Source organism: Nyctereutes procyonoides, unplaced genomic scaffold (assembly GCF_905146905.1).
Source record: "Nyctereutes procyonoides isolate TBG_1078 unplaced genomic scaffold, NYPRO_anot_genome, whole genome shotgun sequence".
Taxonomy (NCBI): Eukaryota; Metazoa; Chordata; class Mammalia; order Carnivora; family Canidae; genus Nyctereutes; species Nyctereutes procyonoides.
In genome coordinates this window covers 30,022,553-30,039,216 of record NW_026575047.1, presented here as the reverse complement: position 1 = coordinate 30,039,216, position 16,664 = coordinate 30,022,553, and the positions used below count along the sequence as shown (strand labels likewise).

Sequence of the window (16,664 nt, the reverse complement as noted above, 5' to 3'; positions counted from 1 at the left end):
GCGCGCCCCGCAGCCGCCCATTGGTCCGCGGGGCCTGTTTTACATAGAGCGCTCTGAGCCAATCGGCGCGCAGAGCCTACTTAACATGCACAGCAGCCACCAGTCAGCGAGCGCGGGGGCCGGGCCACCACGTGCTGTTGCTAAGCTTGGGCTTCTAAATTGTTACTAGCGCGGCCGGCCTATAGGAACCGAGCATCGCATCTGTCAACATTCTCGGCCCGGCCCGAGGCGTTCGGACGGCTCCCATTGGCCCCGGCCCGACCCAGCGCCCGCCCCCAGAGCCGCAGCGCCGGCCCCCATTGGCTACGCCGGCCGCCGCTCGCCCTTATGTGTCAATTTGAGGGCCCGAGGCGGAGGGTGGCGGCCGAGCGCACTGGGAGTCCGCGGGAGTCGGGGAAGTAGGGTCGCCGGGCGCGCGGGGCGGGCGGCGAGCGGAGCCGGCCGGAGAGGGCCGGGCAGCGGCCGCCGCCGTCCCGGAGAGCGCGGGCGGGCGCGGGCGGGTGGCACGATGAAGCTGAATTCCCTGCTGATCCTGCTGGAGGCGGCCGAGTACCTGGAGCGCAGGGACCGAGGTAGCGCCCGCGCCCCTTTGTGCGCCGGGACGCGGGGGGCGGGCGGCAGGGCCGGGGCCGGGCGGGGTCCGCTGACCGCGCCGTCTGTCCGCAGAGGCCGAGCACGGCTACGCCTCGGTGCTGCCCTTCGACGGGGACTTCGCCAGGAAGAAGACAAAGGCGGCTGGCCTGGTGCGCAAGGCCCCGAACAACAGGTACCGCCCCCCACCCCGCCCGGCCAGGCGCCGGGGGTCGTCCCCCCCTCCCGCCCCGGAGCGCCCTCCCCCGGCCCCGACCCCCGGGCCGCAGCCCAGCAGCGGCCGCGCGCCCCGGCGGCCAGCCTGGAGGAGGAGGAGCACCCGGGCCGCGGCCGCAGCCCCGCCCGGCCGGCCCCGCCCGCGCCGTCGCCATCTTCCCGCGGGCCGCGCCTCCTCGGCCTCTCGCGTAAACAGTGCCACGCGTACAGCGCCCGCCGCCCGGGGTCTCCTCCCGCAGCCGCTCCCCGCTAGCAACTTGTTCTGGACTTTTCCGGGCAGGAAGAAAAGTTGTCGGTGGGCGCTGGCCGGGGCCCCGTGCGTCCGGGGACACTGAGGGTCGGTGCGCACTGCGTGGGACTGCCCGCCGCGGGGGGTGGCCGCGTCTGCCCCGCTGCTCTCCGAGCACCCCCACCCGCAGGGCCTGGACAAAGAGGGCGTAAGCAGGCCGTGCCCGGGGCCCCCCTGCCCATCGTCCTGACACATGTGAAGCTGCGGCGACAAGTGTCGGGTCCCCTTCTTTGGACAGGAGGCCCTCCCGAAGGGTAGCCGGAAGAGGTGCTGGCCGCCCGCAGCAGCCCTCCTGGTGCCAGCACTCCCCCACCCCCTACTCTGGCCTCCTTCCCAGGCTGTAGAAGCATAAAGCTGGGGTGCACATCTTTGCAGGAGGGACCCTGAGCTAGGGCTCCCGTGGGGCTCCCCACTGCGAGGGTCAAGAGGGCCACAGCACACCAGGCATGGCCTTGGCCTCTCTGGCTCTGGACCCTGTTGCCAGGCAGGGAACCTTGCAGGGGGCTTGGGGGCCCCTTGGCAGAGGGTGCGGCTCATTCCTGTGGCCTGCCCGTTCTTGGGAAACAGAATGGCTGGCACAAGGACCTATCTCCTGTGACGTTCTGGCGCCCTGGGCCTGGCAGGGGATTGCTTGAGTCTCCATCTGCCCTGGCCGGACGTGCCTCTGAGTCCCAGCTCCTGGTCCCCTGCTGAGGACGGTTTGGGAAAGGATTGTGAGAGGGCACCCCCTCTCTGGTGTCCTCGAGGAGCTAGCTGGCTCTCACTGCCCCACACGCCCTGGCACCTGTGGAAACTCTGGAACGTGACCTTAGAGTCCTATGAGGTACCCAGAGTTGATAGCCAGAGTCATAATTAAGACTCTGGGGTTCCTGGTGTGCTGAGGGCTTCTCGTACTATTCCCCCAACCCAGGATAGATGCATCATAGGCTGAGAAAGCAGGTGTTGAGAAATTGAATTACATGCCTGGGGCCAGCTTCCCATCCTCGGAACCCCCATTCTGAGGTGGGCTCCTGGCCTTCTATGTGCTGCCACCTTGAGGGCCCTGGGGAGGGCCGAGGGGGTTTCCTGGGCTGCAGTGTGCCTCCGTGCCTCTCCTCTGGGCAGAGGCGCTGGAACCCCCAGTGAAAGGGCCACGAAGGCTGTCCCTACCCAGCTGGGCCCAGTCGGCCCAGGGCAGGGGTGAGGGCAGAGCAGGGCTCAGAGGGTCCTGGGCCTCTGACTTGACAGGGATGTCCCACCATGCAAGGTATCTGTGTCTCACCAAAGTGAGGGGAAAGGGTGGGCCCAGCTGGGCCCAGGGTGAGGAGTGAGCAGTGGGGCAGGAGGGCAATGTGTGTGCAGGAGGCCCCATTATTTCCAGGGCTCTAGGAAGGGCTTTTGGGGACAGTGGCTCAGTAAGAGGAAACTGGAGCCAGCCTGCTGGGGCTCAGGTCCTCCAAGAACATGGGCACAGGAGTTCCTACCTGGAGGGCCCAAAGTGAGGTGCGAACGAAGTGATGCCAAGAATGTTCTTAGCAGAGCTCCAGCCCGGGGGCCCCTCTTCCCAGGTGTAGGACAGGGTGTTCCTGGGACCCATGTTACAAACCTGCCACAGGCCATTGCAGATGTCTGGGCCTGGGAGGAGCCCCAGGAGGGGCTCTGGGCCCCTCTCATCCCCAGCTAGCCAAGGAGTGACCCTCGCCCTCCAGGAGGAGTGTAACCCAGACTGTGAGGGGGTGGCCAAGCCCTCTATGTCGAAGGACACTCACTAATCCTCACATCCTTCACGTGGGAGCAGACCTCTAGACCCGCACTGAGGGGCTGTGGTCCTGGCTGAGAGGAACCTGACAGCTCTGCTCCCTCCTGGTCCTGGCCAGCCCGGCAGAGGTTCTTTGGCTCCCTGCCCAGCTCCTGTGACCAGCAGGCCCTCAAGACCCCCAGGACCCAGGTCTGGAGGCTCTCTGAAAGCTTCACAGGGAGGCCCAGGTGGCCCTGGTGAGCAGAGAGGAGGCCTTGGACCCCATTTGGCTTTGATAGGGCCATGAACCATGGTAGGTGGCAGAGGCAAAAAGGATGGGTAGGCACTCTGGCTGGTTGGATGGGGACGAGAGACACCTAGCCCAGAGTTCCTGGGAGCAGGAGAGTGTGGGCAGGCAGGCAGAGGTCAGCAGAAGCTCCAGGAAAGAGTGAGGGATAGGGGGACACAGCACTCAATCTGGGTGTCCCCTGAGGTAGTCTGGGCCCTCTGCTCACATGTGAGGCAGCCTGGCAGGCCTAGGAGCCCTGGCTGTCCATGGGGTACCCACCTGAACTGGGAAAAACTCTGGAACTGGGAAATTGCCCTTCTTGAATTATTGTCCTACAAGGCAACTACCGCAGAACTGCCTACCAGGGTCCTCAGGATTCTGTACCCTTGTCTGGATGGGCCAGGTGGGTAGGGCTGGAGCAGCAGATAGGGCCACTGCTGGACCCAGAGAGGCCAGGACCATGGCCCCAGAGGGAAGCAGGAGGGCCAGCCTCAGTCTCCCTCCTGGGCCGGGTCGGCTCTGTCCCTGGGTATCCCCACTGGTGCAATGAACTGTGATCATGTAGGTGGGAGAGCCCAACCGCAGGGGAGTGGCACTCTGGGAATGTCAGGGCAGGACCACTCCATGTCCTCACCTGCAGTTGGCCCTCTAGGCCGGCTCCTGGGGCCCCAAAGACACTGCTGGCCTCCAGGAGTGTGGAACGGGCAAGGCTGGTGGCTCAGTGCCCAGGAAGCCTTGGGAGCACAGGGTGGATCAGTCCTAGTGCCTTCTGGAAGGCGTCTTGCCTCCAGAGCCCCCAGATGCCTCACTGAGTAAGCCAGGTGGCCCTAGGCATCCCTAGACGCAGCTGCACCTCTGTGTCTCCTGTCCTGGTCACTTGGTGCAAGGTTCCTCCACCCTGCCTTTAGTCGCAGCTGCTCACCTGCCCCAGCCCTCCTTATCCTGCCACCATCTGCAGGTTCCTAGGCCCCTGAGTAGAGCTGTCATTCTTTTGTATTGGTGATTAGGCAGCAGAGTGAGCTCTGTCTTTCTATCTCTCTAAACAGGTCTTCACACAATGAACTAGAAAAGCACAGGTAAGTGATGCCCTGTCCCCCACCCCCCAGTCACCCATATGAGCTGCCTAATCCCCCTCCCTGTGTGTCCTGGGTACGGCTGACCATGCTACCAGGCGCACCCTTGCTTGCGGAGGGTTAGTTGTAATGGAGGAGTCAGGTTTTGCCCTCAGGAGGCAGACACGGGACCCAGGCCCTTGGAAGTTGAGGGCACGGGTGAGGGTCTTGGAGCATGCCCGCTCTCTGGAGCATGAGATCCATCTAACATGGGGCATCTGAGCCCCTTTGGGAGCAGCTCTCGAGAGAGCTCTTGGGATGCTGGCCTCCAACCAGGAGGGTTTGGGCCTCTTGGTCTGGGGTCCACTGTACCCTGGGGCCTGCCTTCCAGGGAGCTCCCACTGATCTCAAGTGGGGCAGTGGGAAGAGCAGCTGGTCTTTGGCTACGTGGGCTGCGGGGAAGGTCTGGCCAGGGGCAGGATCCTGTGGAACCCTTCTGGCTGCAGGGCCGGGTCTGCTCTGGGTCCTTTGAGGACCGAAAGGGCAGGGAAGGGGAGCACTGTCACCCGAGGTACGCCCTGGGGCACCTCCCCAGCTGATCCCAGCTTGGGTGCTATGGGCCTGGCTCTGCCCCCAGCGCCTCCAGAAGCCTGGGCCCACTCTGAAGTAGGGACAAAATGCAGGTAGGCTCAGCCCTGCACACAGGGACCCTCATGGTGAATCTCAGTGGGGTGGTGGGAGCAATGGGTGGGCACAGAAACCCCAAAGGCAGGAGCCTTGGTTCCAGGACCAAGGGCTGCCACACGGTAGCTTCTTCCTGACCTCTGCTGCCACCTGTGAAATGGGCCAGTGTGGGAGGGGGGCTTCTGCATACAAGTTCAACTCTCCCAGCTTGCTCTGGGAAGGTTTGGAGCTTAGCCAGTTCTCTGTGTCTTCCCCCCGCACCCCCCCCCCCGACGCCCACGGCAGCGCCAGCTTCCGCTCCCCTGGGATTCGGCCCTCAGCTGGGCGGGCGCTGGGCAGGGACAGGACACTGTGTTCTCTGGAGGAACCGTACTTCCTGGACTGCTCCTGTGTGTTTGAGGGGTTCCTGAGAGGCGGGGCAGGTGCGGGGGCCTAGAAAGCCAGGCAGACCCTGGGTCACTCTTAGGCTGGAGGAGATGGCTAGCCTTCACTAGGACCCAGGGGCCTGGACAGGCATGTGGAAGTGTTCTGGAGAAGGCATCCTGGGGTAGTGCTTGGGAAACCAGCCTCTCCATGCAGAAGGGGGATGATACTGTGGGAGATCGGGTGCCAAGAGCATGGCAGCTCTCAGAGCAGGACAGATTGCTGGCCTTCAACTCCTACAACTGCCCCTTGACTCTGGCCTTGGCCTCAGTGACCTTCTCCTGAAGCTTGCCCTTAGGCTGGGTCTTGGAGGGTCCTTTTGAAACATAGAAGCAGGGTAGATGGGTCGCTTGAGGTCTCTATCCACTCCCCCACCCCCATGCAGGGTCCTGTGCCTTCCTGGCCAACAGATAGATGCAGAGAGCACCTGGTAGGGACCTGGGTCAAGGCTGTACCTGTGGCTGCCCAGTGCTGATGCAAGATACTCCTGGCTGCTGGCCACAGGAAGGAAGAAGCACTGGCTGGGTCACCCGGCCAGCCGCAGGGAGCAGGCCCTGGAGGTCGTCCTCCCTAGAGGTGTGCCAGGTCAGGCCTGCAGGGCTTTCCCCTGCCTGTTCTGTGAGGCAGCCTGGTCAGCCTCGCTGGTCCTCCTCCCAGGCCTCCCCATCCTCCCTCATAGAAAGCAGCTCCAGTGGTTCTGCTAGGGCCAGTGCTCCACTACTGACCCTGGGCCCGGGGGCCAGGCAGATTGGGTGTTCCTTGGCAAGATGAGCCTCCTGCCCCACCTCCAGACCTTTTGTATGTGGATTAGGGGCTCCCTGTGGGCCATCCCCACCTGCCTGGTGCAGCACAGGGTCTCTGTAAACCTCACAGCTAGAGGATACAGGTGAGCAGAAGAGGCCAACAGGGGCCTCGTTCCCCGGGTAGCCACAGGGCAGGGCAGCTCCTCCTTTTCTGACCTCTTCCCTGGCGGCCGGACCTGGGGTGGCTCAGAGTGTGGCTGTACAGACGCTGGGACCTCCTTTTCAGAGCAGGGGCTTGTGGTGAGAAGCTAAGAAGGACTTGTGTCCAGAGCTGGGCTGTGGCCAGTGGCCAGAGACCAAGCTGCTATTAACACTAATGCGGTGATTCCCAGAGGCAGGTTCTGCTTCCCGAATCCACACAGGGTTCCTTCAGGAAGTGGTGAATTTTCAAAGCTCCCAGGAATGTTGGAGACAGCCACGGGGCGCTGGCAGAGGGCCTGCGGCACCGGCACCGTGGCCGCTCCAGCTTGGGGCGGCTCCAGCTCAGGGCTCCCCCGGGGCCCAGTGCGGCCCCAGGCTGCGGGGCCTCGGCACCTCCTCCGCTCCCCCCAGGGGCTGTATGTGGGACACAGGAGGGTGGGGACCTGCCTGGGGCCCCCACAGCCAGTGCCTAGCAGAGCTGGGTCTGGCCCCACTGAGACTGCAGTCCTGGCTGAGTGCTCTTTGGGACTTGGGCAGGTGTGTGGTCTGGTGCTAAGCCTTGCAGGGGGATTGTCTGGTGGGCTCTCTGTGTCCTTTGAGAAGCCTGTGATTTAGGATATCTAAAGCAGCCCGTCCACGTCCATCACAGACGCTCAGGGGTCCTCCCCTGCACCCCACCCCAGAGAGAGCCATCCTAGGCGGCTGGGAGGCCACACCTGCATCCTCTTCCACGCGGATACTAACTCACATGGATAAAAGTGGGACTGTGTTATCCACGGTTTCATAACTCGACCTTTCCCCTGACACCGCATGAGCACTGTCCTCCCTTGTCTGAGCCTTTTCCTCCCCTTGGGCCCCGTGTCCACACAGTGTCCTTAGCCATGGTGCTCTGCTCAGTCCCATGATGGAGTTGGCCTTGTGGAAAACTGCACACCTGGGGGATAGTGCAGGTGCCACTCAAGGGTTCAAGTCCTGCCGCGGCCCTTGTTTGCTCCCCGCAAGTGACGCGTGGCTGGGCGCCCAGGCCAGCCCCAGAGCCAGCTAGTCTAGGCTGTCCCGCCCAGGTGCCCGCCTCCCCTGCCAGGTGCTCATTTCCTAGCCGGCTGTGCGGCCTAGTCGCTTTTGTGTTTAGCTTAGCTGTCTGTGTTCTGCAACTTGGCTGTGTGTGTCCTCTGCCCATGTCCACATTAAGATATTCCTCTTTTTATTTTTGATGTGTATGAGCTCAAAATGTCACGAATACTAACCGTTTGTCTTTTATGTGTATTACAGATATTTTTCCACTGTTATTTGTCTTTTTAGCTGTGTTTTTTCTTTCTTGTACAAATTCTCTTTCTGATTGTAAAAGTAATGTGTGGTTTTTTTTTTTTAGCATAGAAAACCTGAAAATACAAAAACAAAAAAACAAAACAAAACCGTAAAGCCAAAGAAATAAACGTTGCCAACCGCATCACCTGGAGACGCATGCCTCCTGCTCGTCATTGTGTCCTGTTGAGTCTCTTGTGTGCGTCTGCTGTTTTTTTTAAACGATATTGGGTCCCTTGTCACATAGATGGTTCCGTACGCCGATTTTTTCACTGAACATTCATGATGTGAGAATGTGTAATACACTAAAATGATGGTGGTGGGATTTAGGGTACTTTATTTTTTATCTTGTTTTGCACTTTGATTTTACACAAAGATCACATACTGCTTATGTAACCACGCAGTAGGTTGTCAGCATTGCCATTTGCTATAGAGCATACGGACAAGGGGACCCCACATGTGAGCTTGGTGAGGGTGGCAGGACAGGAGGGCCCACTGTGGGAGGGTGGCTCTCTGCCTGGCAAGCCCCTCCTGGAGCACAGAGCGCAGTTTGCAGCTGGTGCCAAGTGTTCCTGGCCCCATTTGCAGTGGTGCAGCAGGGGTACTCCAGCCCCTTGGAGGTGGGGGAGCGGAGGTTCCCGGACTCCGGGTGGTCATGCTGGCATGCCCCCTTCCCCAGCCTTGTATTTGTGTGGAGGTGGGAGCTCCTCTCTGAAGGTTCTTCAGCCCCCAGGCAGAGCATGGGGCTGCTCTACACGCAGGTCCCCAGTGCCCAGGCTGTCAGGTCCTGAGGCAGAGCACAGCCGGAGTCCTGTGTCCTGGAGGTTCTTCCTCACTCAGGTACACGTCTAGGTCCTGGGGGTGCTGTGGGCTGGAGTCCTAGGTGGGGAGGTGCCCTGTCAGTGGGAAGGAGCCATGTGGGCTTTGGTGACAGACGTAGGGCCATGGAATCTAAGTGCCGCCAGCTTCCTTCTACAAGGTGGGACTGTTATTGCTGCTCTGCAGACGGGCTCTTGCCCCACACCCAGCTGCCCCTGTTCCCAGGCCTTGGGTGCCCCCTCAGTCCAGAAGAAGTAGCCATCCCTGCCCACTTTCCTCCCAGGCTCTACGGCTACAAGAGGCCGTGGATGTGCTGGGGCTTTTACGTGTCAGGGACAGAGGAGAAAAGCTGGGACAGCAGAGGTTGGCACTTAATGAGGGAAGGAGCATGCCCTGGCCATGGTGCTGGCAGGGCAGCTGGGCAGCAGGTTGTCAAGACCTCACAAAAACACCTGCACCCTGCCCTCCAGGGTCTTCTCTCAGAGTACAGCCTAAGCAGAGCAGTGCAGCCAGGCCTTCCTGCCAGGATGGTCCATCACGTGGATATGGCAGGGTCTCCCGGGCCATCATGGTGGCCAGGGTGTGCTTCAGGGTGAGCTGTGGCCACCCTGGTGGTCTCTGCCAGCTTGTCCTTCTCAGAAGAGATGAGCCAGGAAGGGCAGTGTTTCTGCATGGGCAGGATACAGGCCAAAACCCCTCACCCAAGGCCAAGGCTGCTATGTAAACAATGCCACTGGGTCTTATGAGGACAGTTTTGTGAAAACCTGCATTCATCCACACAGACACAGGGACAAAATCTACAATAAAGCTGTTTCCTCTAGGAGATACGAAATTGGGGTGGGAGGGGCTGGTCCTTGGCCCTCCCTGACCCCAACGGACCTGTGTTTCTGTGGTGACATGACCAGAGACCACTCTGAACGTGACAAAGTGGAATGCCAATCCTGCCTGGGGCCCCCTGGACATCTAGGAGCAGCCTGCCGCTGCAGGTTGTGCCCTGGCCTCCTGGACCTACTGTGGACGGTGGGGACAGTGGGGTGAGCACGGGCTCCAAGGCCCTGAGGGCTGTGCAGGGCTGGCTGGCTATACAGGCCCTGGCCGTGGGCTCTCCCATGTTAAGGAATCTGGAAGGCGGGTACCAGGCTGCTCTGGGGAAGCTGTCAGCCAGGCTGGGAGGGGAGCCCCAGAGAGGGACCCTCAGCAGGTCCATGCAGGACTCTGACTGGCCGCCTCTTGTGCCACTGCTGTTGTCCCCACGGGCGGTGCCACCCTGGCCTGATGGTTCCATGTCTCCTCTTTCAGACGAGCCAAACTCAGGCTCTATCTGGAGCAGCTTAAGCAGCTGGTACCCCTGGGCCCTGACAGTACCCGCCACACTACGCTGAGCCTCCTGAAGCGCGCCAAGATGCACATCAAGGTGAGTGGGATGGTGCCTGTACCACAGCCATTGGCTGACCCCTGCCTGTCCTATACACCCAGGGGGAGTGGCCAGAGGGCCTGAGGGGAACCACCTAGCAGGTATACATTGAGAGCCTCTGGGGGGCTCTGGCAGTAGGTGGGGGTGTGCAGCCACAGGGGATGCTGAGGGCTAAGGGGGTCACAGGCACATGCTGGGTTTCGTCGAGAGGGGGTAGGGGTGGATGGTTAGCCATGCCAGGCTGGGGGAGGGAAAGGTGGGCTGCAGATGGCCCCTGGGGCCCTGGGCCATGAAGGGGCAGCAACTAGGAGAGATGGGGCCAGGAGGGGTGGGATGGGAAATAGGCAGCCCAGGTGTATTGGGAGCTTCTGGGTGGAGGGTAGGGTTGGTCTCCTGGGGCTGGCAGAAGGGTAGATGGAGTGAGCCATTGTTGAGGGCAGGCCCCCAAGGCCTGAAGACAGACTTGCTGGTTTGGGGGGGGGGGGTTCTTAGGATACTTGGGCCAACCAGGGTGGGTCTCCAGGAAGGACCCTCAAAGCCTCTGAGCTGGCAAGGCAGGAGCAGCCCCAGGCAGAGTGGCGGGATCTTGGAGAGAGTCACAGTCAGTGCCCTAGAGTCTTGCAGAGCAGGGAAGGATGAAGAAGCAAAGGGGCAGAGTGCTGCCCTTGGGGCAAGCAGGGGGTGAGGGGACATCGGGGGTGAGGGAACACCACCAAGGCAGGATGTCTTCCTGGAGGCAGTGCCAGCCCAGGGCCCACGTGGCTTGGCTTGGCCAAGCTGGCAGTGGCTGTGGGTCTCCTGGAGGTGGTCAGCAGATGCAGGGCATGGGCCTAGGAGGGGACGGGTGATGTCACCACCCAGTAGGGTGAGGAGGGGGCTCATTGGACCTTAGGGGCCCCCTGGGGACTAGGTACCCTGCGGCCCCGGGGCCCTGGTTCTTCTGGTAGGGGGGACGGCTTCCCTACCTCCCATGGCTCACAGACCGCCCCCCTCCACCCCCAGAAACTGGAGGAGCAGGACCGCCGGGCACTGAGCATCAAGGAGCAGCTGCAGCGAGAACACCGCTTCCTGAAGCGGCGCCTGGAGCAGCTGTCCATGCAGAGCCTGGAACGTGTACGCACGGACAGCACGGGCTCCGCTGTCTCCACTGACGACTCAGAGCAAGGTGGGTCATGAGAGCGGCCAGGAGGGAGGGAAAGCCAGGAGGGCAGGGTGGCCACGTGTGCCCAGCAGTGTGCAAGCACTCCCCAGTGTGGAGCAAAAGTCAATGGGATGAGGAGGGTGTGGCATGGAGGGCAGATGGCCTGCGGGAGTGAGCCATCGTGTTCCTCACCAGGCTGCAGACGGGAAGCCCTGTCCTGCCCCCACCCTCCAACCCCCACCCCCAGAGCCTTTGCCTCCTCCATGAAGGCCAGAGAACGGCCTTGACTTTGAAGGAACCCCTGTTGGCACCTCAGATTCTGACCCCATCCCCGTTCTCTCCAGAAGTGGACGTAGAGGGTATGGAGTTTGGCCCTGGTGAGCTGGACAGTGTTGGCAGCAGCAGTGACGTGGACGACCACTACAGCTTGCAGAGCGGTGGCTGCAGCGACGGGGGCTATGGGCCCCCCTGCCGGCGGCCTGGCCACCCTGGCCTCTCGTAGGCCTAGAGCCCTCAGCTCCTTGGCCCGCCTGCCTACCCGGCCAAGCGTGCCAGCCCTCCAGTCCTTGAAAGCCTCTCCGCGGGCCCGCTGCTGTGCCATTCTGGAAGCTCCAGCTGCCGCCCAGGCTGCCCGCCTCCGCCCGCCTGCCGGTCAGGGCCCGCTGTGCCGCCCACCCCTCCCAGCTGGGCAGGGACCCCTGCAGAGAGGCGGGGCCCAGCTCTCACATCCTGGAGCCCAGCGTAGCCGCCTGTTCTCAGATTCCTAATCATTCCAGAAGTATTAAATATCATTGCTGCAAATCTCGGCGGGCACCGTGTGAAGGGCTTAATGACCACTGCGGGGAGCTCACACCCCAACCCTGGATCCCAGGAGAAAGGAGTGGACCGAGGAAGGAAGGAAGGCGTGGCTCTCCGTCCATCTGTCCATCTGTCTGTCAGTCCACGTAGTCTCCTGAGGCCTGGACAGAGGGACCCATGAAGGGCGGGACTCGGGTGAGCACCCTGGGGCAAGTGGGCGGAGAGGGGCTTTTGCACCCCCACAGGTGTCAGGAGCTAGGGCTGGGCTCCTAGGGACAAGCCAAGCCATCCCATCCCAAGCTGGGCAGCTTCTGCTCTGTTAGGTCCCTCAGATGGACACATGCACACGCCTAGGCACACATGCCCCCATGCATACACATGCACACATGCAGACTCATGTGGTCACTTGACCCCAAGAGGGTACGTGTCTTGGGGAGTAGGCCCTCCAGGTCCTTTGGGCACATGCGGGCCCCTGGCCTATGCTGGCTCCTCCTCCCACCCTGGCTCACCTGCCTGCCTGTGGGGAAGGGGGCTTTTCCTCCCAGCAGGGGCTTAGTTGTGCTGGGGGTGGCAGCGGGAAGCCAGAGTCCTCAGGAGGCTTTCTCATCTACCTTTAAAAACAAAAAAAAAAAAGGCAAAAAAAAAAAAAAATGCTGCCCTGCCTAGTAGCCCAGAACAGGGCTCCCAGAAGAGAGGCTTTTTCCCTAAAACAAAAGAGAAACATTTTTAAAAGAGAAAAAAGCTCTAAAGACTCCCCACCAAGCAACATCAGCATGTGCTGCCTCGACTTCCTGTACGAGATTTTTGTACTCTATTTTCCTAGCCACCGTTGTGTCCTTGTTTGCTGAGGGTGGGAGCGACCCAGCGTCTCAGGGACTCGTCTTGTCTGTCACCGTTGTCCAAGTGTGCCTTGTGTCCCACATCTGGCCCTGCCCCGCCCACCACCACCAGCATCTCCCCTGTGGCTCCAGGGCACCCTGGCCCGCCCAGCAGGTGACCTCCTAGCTTCCTCCCCACACGTGCCAGCCACTGGTGGCAGTCACGGCTTTCTGGGAGTGAGAGCCTGAGAGCCAGTGGGGCCAGGTCAGGGGCTGTGCGGGCAGCTCTCTGCTACCTGGCCTCCCAGTGACCCAGCACTCTTGCACCCCGTTTCACCCTCTCCAGGGGTTGGTCAGAGCCCGCTGGGCAGCCTGGCCTCCTGGTCAGGAGCCTGCTAACCAGAGAAATAGGTTCTTACCTGTACCCAGCTTGACGCTTCCCTACTCCCTGGCCTGGGGTGAGGCCTGCAGATTTCAGATATTGGCAGCTGCTGAACACAGCCCACCACCTGGGGTAGCCAGGCGTGGACATTAGGAGGCCTCTCCTGGCCTTTCCTGAAGGTTTCTGAAGTCCTTGTCCACACAGCAATATTTGGGTGGTTTGCTGTGGGGCTGGCCTGCAGTAGGGTCAGCTTCCCTTTCTGGTGCATTGTAACCAATTTCCAGATTGTGGGGGAAGGTTCATGTTTATATTTGGTCATGCCGACAGACACCCCAGGGTGGGTGGAAGAACGGGTCCCTGGAAACATCTCTGGCACAGACTCTGCCCTGCAGGGGCTCAGGATGACAAGTGGAAAGCAGGTTGGTGGGAGACAGGGCATGAACTGGGGAGACCGTGCAAACATCTTACTGTTGGTTTTAAGGAAAACGATTCTGTCAGCATCTCCTTCCAGCTTCCTGGGGTGAGGAGGGTGTCTGGAGTGCCCAGAGTGGCTTCTCCTGTCTGCCTGAGCATGTCCACAGAGTGAATGTTCCTGGTGAGCATCCAGCCCTCTCTGGGCAGCATAGGAGTGCCTGAGTTGAAGACCCACTACAGGAGCCACAAGTCCAGGCCCTGGGTTGGTCTTTGCTCTGAATTCTTAAAGCACCAGCTCCCCCATTAGCTGGGGGCTCTGCTCCCTCCCTAGCCAGCAAAGTCCTCCCTGGGTGACCAGTGGTGGTCCTCAGCTGACCTTCCTGGCAGCTCAGCCCATGGTATTTCAGGCCATGGTTGCCACAGGCCGGGAAGCTGACCTCCCTGCCACCAGAAGACAGGTGAGGGGTGGTCCTCAGGGCCAGGATCTGGTGCTAGAAGTTACACATCCATTCTCTCGTCCTTTGGCTCCCTGCCTTTTGCACGGATTAGCTGTTGCTATTGGCCACAGAGACCCAGAGGGAGCCTGGCTGAGGCTACGTTGGATAACTGAGCATTGTTGAGCCTGTAGAGAGCAGATGGGGGCAGAACAGGGCTGTAGGGGTACCTGTGACCTCTGTTTGTATGCCCCCCACATACACCTAGTGGGTCACTGTGGCCCTCAGTGGCCAGGATCCTGGAGCTCCAGGCTCAGGTCTGGGCCCACATCCTCCCTGGGAAATGGCCCCCATACAGCAGGCCCAGCTGGCAAGGGAGATTGTGAGAAGGCTTCCCCTCCTCGGAGCCCTGGCCCACCTCTGCGGTTTGAGTCCTGAGCCCAGTGCCCAGACCTGCTCTCCTGGCTGATGGAGCTGTATGCCCAACTATAGCCCTGAGGGCCCCAGACAATCCCCATCTGCTGAGTGAGGCAGGCTTCCCCCACTCTCCCACCCCCTGCCTCTTTCTGGGCTGGCTAACCTGGGGCCCCCTCCCCAGAACTCTGACCCTGGGCCACATTTAGGGCAGGTTCTGTGCCAGAGTCTGGGGCTGCCCAGGGGGCCTGGTGCTGGCCAGGTCAGCGTATCACAAGGTCTTCGCCGGAGAGAATTGGGCCACCCACCTGCCTGTTCACCGGGAGGGACTGTGCTGTACCATTCTGTCTTTGTAATATAAATACAGATTTTTATACCTCACCCCTCTCGCTTCCAGTTCTTTCCATCACCACATTTGGCTCCTCTCTCCTCAGCCTCCGTAGGGAGCCTGAGCCCACTGGTGACTGTGTCAGCCTTCACTGCCCTGCCCACAGCTTCTGCTTTCAGGGAACCCCACAGACTGTGGTCCTTCTCCACTGCCAGCTGGCTACCACCATCATGGCTGCCTCCCTGTACAGACACAGCTGGAGCTGAATGAAAGTGGAGGCCCACCACACCCCCACCACTTGCCAACCAGGTGCTCTTGCTGTTGGCATTCAGACTTTGCTCCTGGCCCTGGGGCTGGAGCAGGGTCTCATGAGGACAACTAGGTCCTTGGGGGGGTCAGGCTCAGAGTGGGTACTGGGTGTTCTCAGCCAGGTGCCCTGTCCACACAGCTGCTGTTGACTGTCAGGGATGCACCTTGAGAAACTTTCCTTGGACCTGTCCTTGGCATGGCCTCTGCCTGCTGCCCTCAGGACCTGCTGTGCAGGGCAGGGGTGTGAAATGGTATGGCCCTGGGTGCAAGTCATCTAGGAGACAAAATGCTCAGGTAGTGGGGAGTCGGGTAGCAGAAAAGGACTTTTCTGGGGACCCCAGGGCATCACAGCACACTGGAGATGGCTCAGTGATTCCCTCTAGCAGGCTTTGGGCTGTTAGGGCACTCTGGGGAGGACTTGGGGTTCCTCCTCCTTCCCCCAGCAGGCAGCAGCACTTACCTCTGGAACCTGGTTGAGTCCCCCTGGGAGCATCTCTGAAAAAATTCCTAATGACAAGGCAGCTGGGGCTTGGGGTGTGAATGTAAATGAGGGGCTTCTGAATTCCAAATATTGCTGTGACTTAAGACCACACAGGGGCTCCAGCTGTGCTAAGCAGAAATCAGGGCCTGCTGTCCTCATACTGGGCTTATCTCAAAGACAAAAAACAGGCTCAGACAAGGCACACACCTGCCCCAGGTCACCCACTGAGCGCAGTGGGCCTGGGACCCGACCCTGGTCCTCAGGGAAAACCCTTCCTGCCACCAGATGCCATCTCCAGATTCAGCCTGGATTACAAGCAGCACCCCTAAGGGGGACCCTGCCTCCACATCAGCCCTCCCTTCCAAGCTCTTTTTGGCAGGCAGAAGGACCTCAGGTGGTCCTGTTCCCCCCACAGCCTTAATCTCACAGCCTGCTTCCTCCCCATGGGCTGCTGCACCTTCAGTGCTTGCTTCCCACTCCCACTTTAGAGTCCCTCCGTCCCTATGTACTCACCACTCTAAGCTCAGCTCTGTGACCTGATCCTATGCCCCTTTCCATCACACTTCTGCCAGGAATATGGCCCCCAAATTTGGGTGTTGGTCTAATCTGAGTTAATCCGATGGCAAGACCATTTCCATGCTATTTCCTCTGTTCCCCGGCCCAAGCCAGGCCAGGCCCTCTGCATGCTAGCTACAGGCAGATCTTTCCAGAACATAAATGGGATTATGCCACTTGCCTGTTGAGTTCGAGGTGGCTCTCAACTGCCTCCTTGGCCTGTCTTGAGGCTCTGATGAGACCCCGAGCCCCCTATCAGGCCCCTCACTGCTGCCTTCCTCTGAGCCCTCTCACCCCCAAACTCTTCTCACCCCTAACTGAACCATATTGGTGAGCTCCTGACCTCAACCTGCTCCTGAGAGTGAGCACTGAATTTTTCCTTTGGTACATGAATATCAGCATGATGGAAGACAAAACCACTTTCTTCCCATCCCCTTCCTTGATAGCCTCTGTTTTCTTATGACTAGGAAGGACTAATGGGAAGAATAGAAGTGCACCTTCTTGTTAGCTGGAAACAGAGTCATCCAGTCTCTGGCCGGCCCTCTGGGTCCAGAGTTGTACCCTCAAGGTGGCTCCCTGACCCTCAGGGAACCAGCTTTGCTCCTCCTCTCCCCAAGGCACCTCCCTGTATCTGTCTCTTGCCACCTTTTTCACATTTGTTACTGCAAAATAAAGCTTCTCCCATGTCTGAGAACTTCACTCCTCATTGCTTCAAGAATGGAGTCCCATCAGTCCCGAAGACTGCATCTAGGAACAAATGATCTTTAACATCACACTTCATTTAGACATATCTAAAAACATATTGTCCAGAACCTAAAATAGTTTTTAGTAGCAGCAGGAGAAAAAA

General features: G+C 60.2%; 1 protein-coding gene across 2 annotated transcripts; it reads left to right on the top strand.

The window, feature by feature from the left end:
• The first annotated feature begins 371 nt into the window (after window positions 1–371).
• MXD4 (MAX dimerization protein 4) lies at window positions 372–14,525 on the top strand. Of its 2 annotated transcripts, XM_055326478.1 has the most exons (7): window positions 372–572; window positions 667–766; window positions 4,149–4,178; window positions 9,151–9,315; window positions 9,629–9,743; window positions 10,746–10,908; window positions 11,229–14,525. In XM_055326478.1, exons 1-7 carry the CDS (start codon window positions 509–511, stop codon window positions 11,384–11,386), a joined length of 795 nt encoding a protein of 264 aa, XP_055182453.1. In that variant the 5' UTR covers window positions 372–508; the 3' UTR covers window positions 11,387–14,525. The 2 variants fall into 2 exon arrangements, with proteins under 2 accessions (XP_055182453.1, XP_055182455.1); XM_055326480.1 differs by lacking the exon at window positions 9,151–9,315 and having other exon boundaries at window positions 375–572.
• The last annotated feature ends 2,139 nt before the right edge of the window (window positions 14,526–16,664 follow it).

Excerpts from the sequence above, each read along its gene's own strand:
- MXD4 (XM_055326478.1), top strand. The coding sequence starts at position 509 with ATGAAGCTGAATTCCCTGCTGATCCTGCTGGAGGCGGCCGAGTACCTG. Across the intron at positions 767-4,148 it reads CGCAAGGCCCCGAACAACAG|GTCTTCACACAATGAACTAG; the intron begins GTACCGCCCCCC and ends CTCTCTAAACAG. Across the intron at positions 4,179-9,150 it reads AATGAACTAGAAAAGCACAG|GAGATACGAAATTGGGGTGG; the intron begins GTAAGTGATGCC and ends TGTTTCCTCTAG.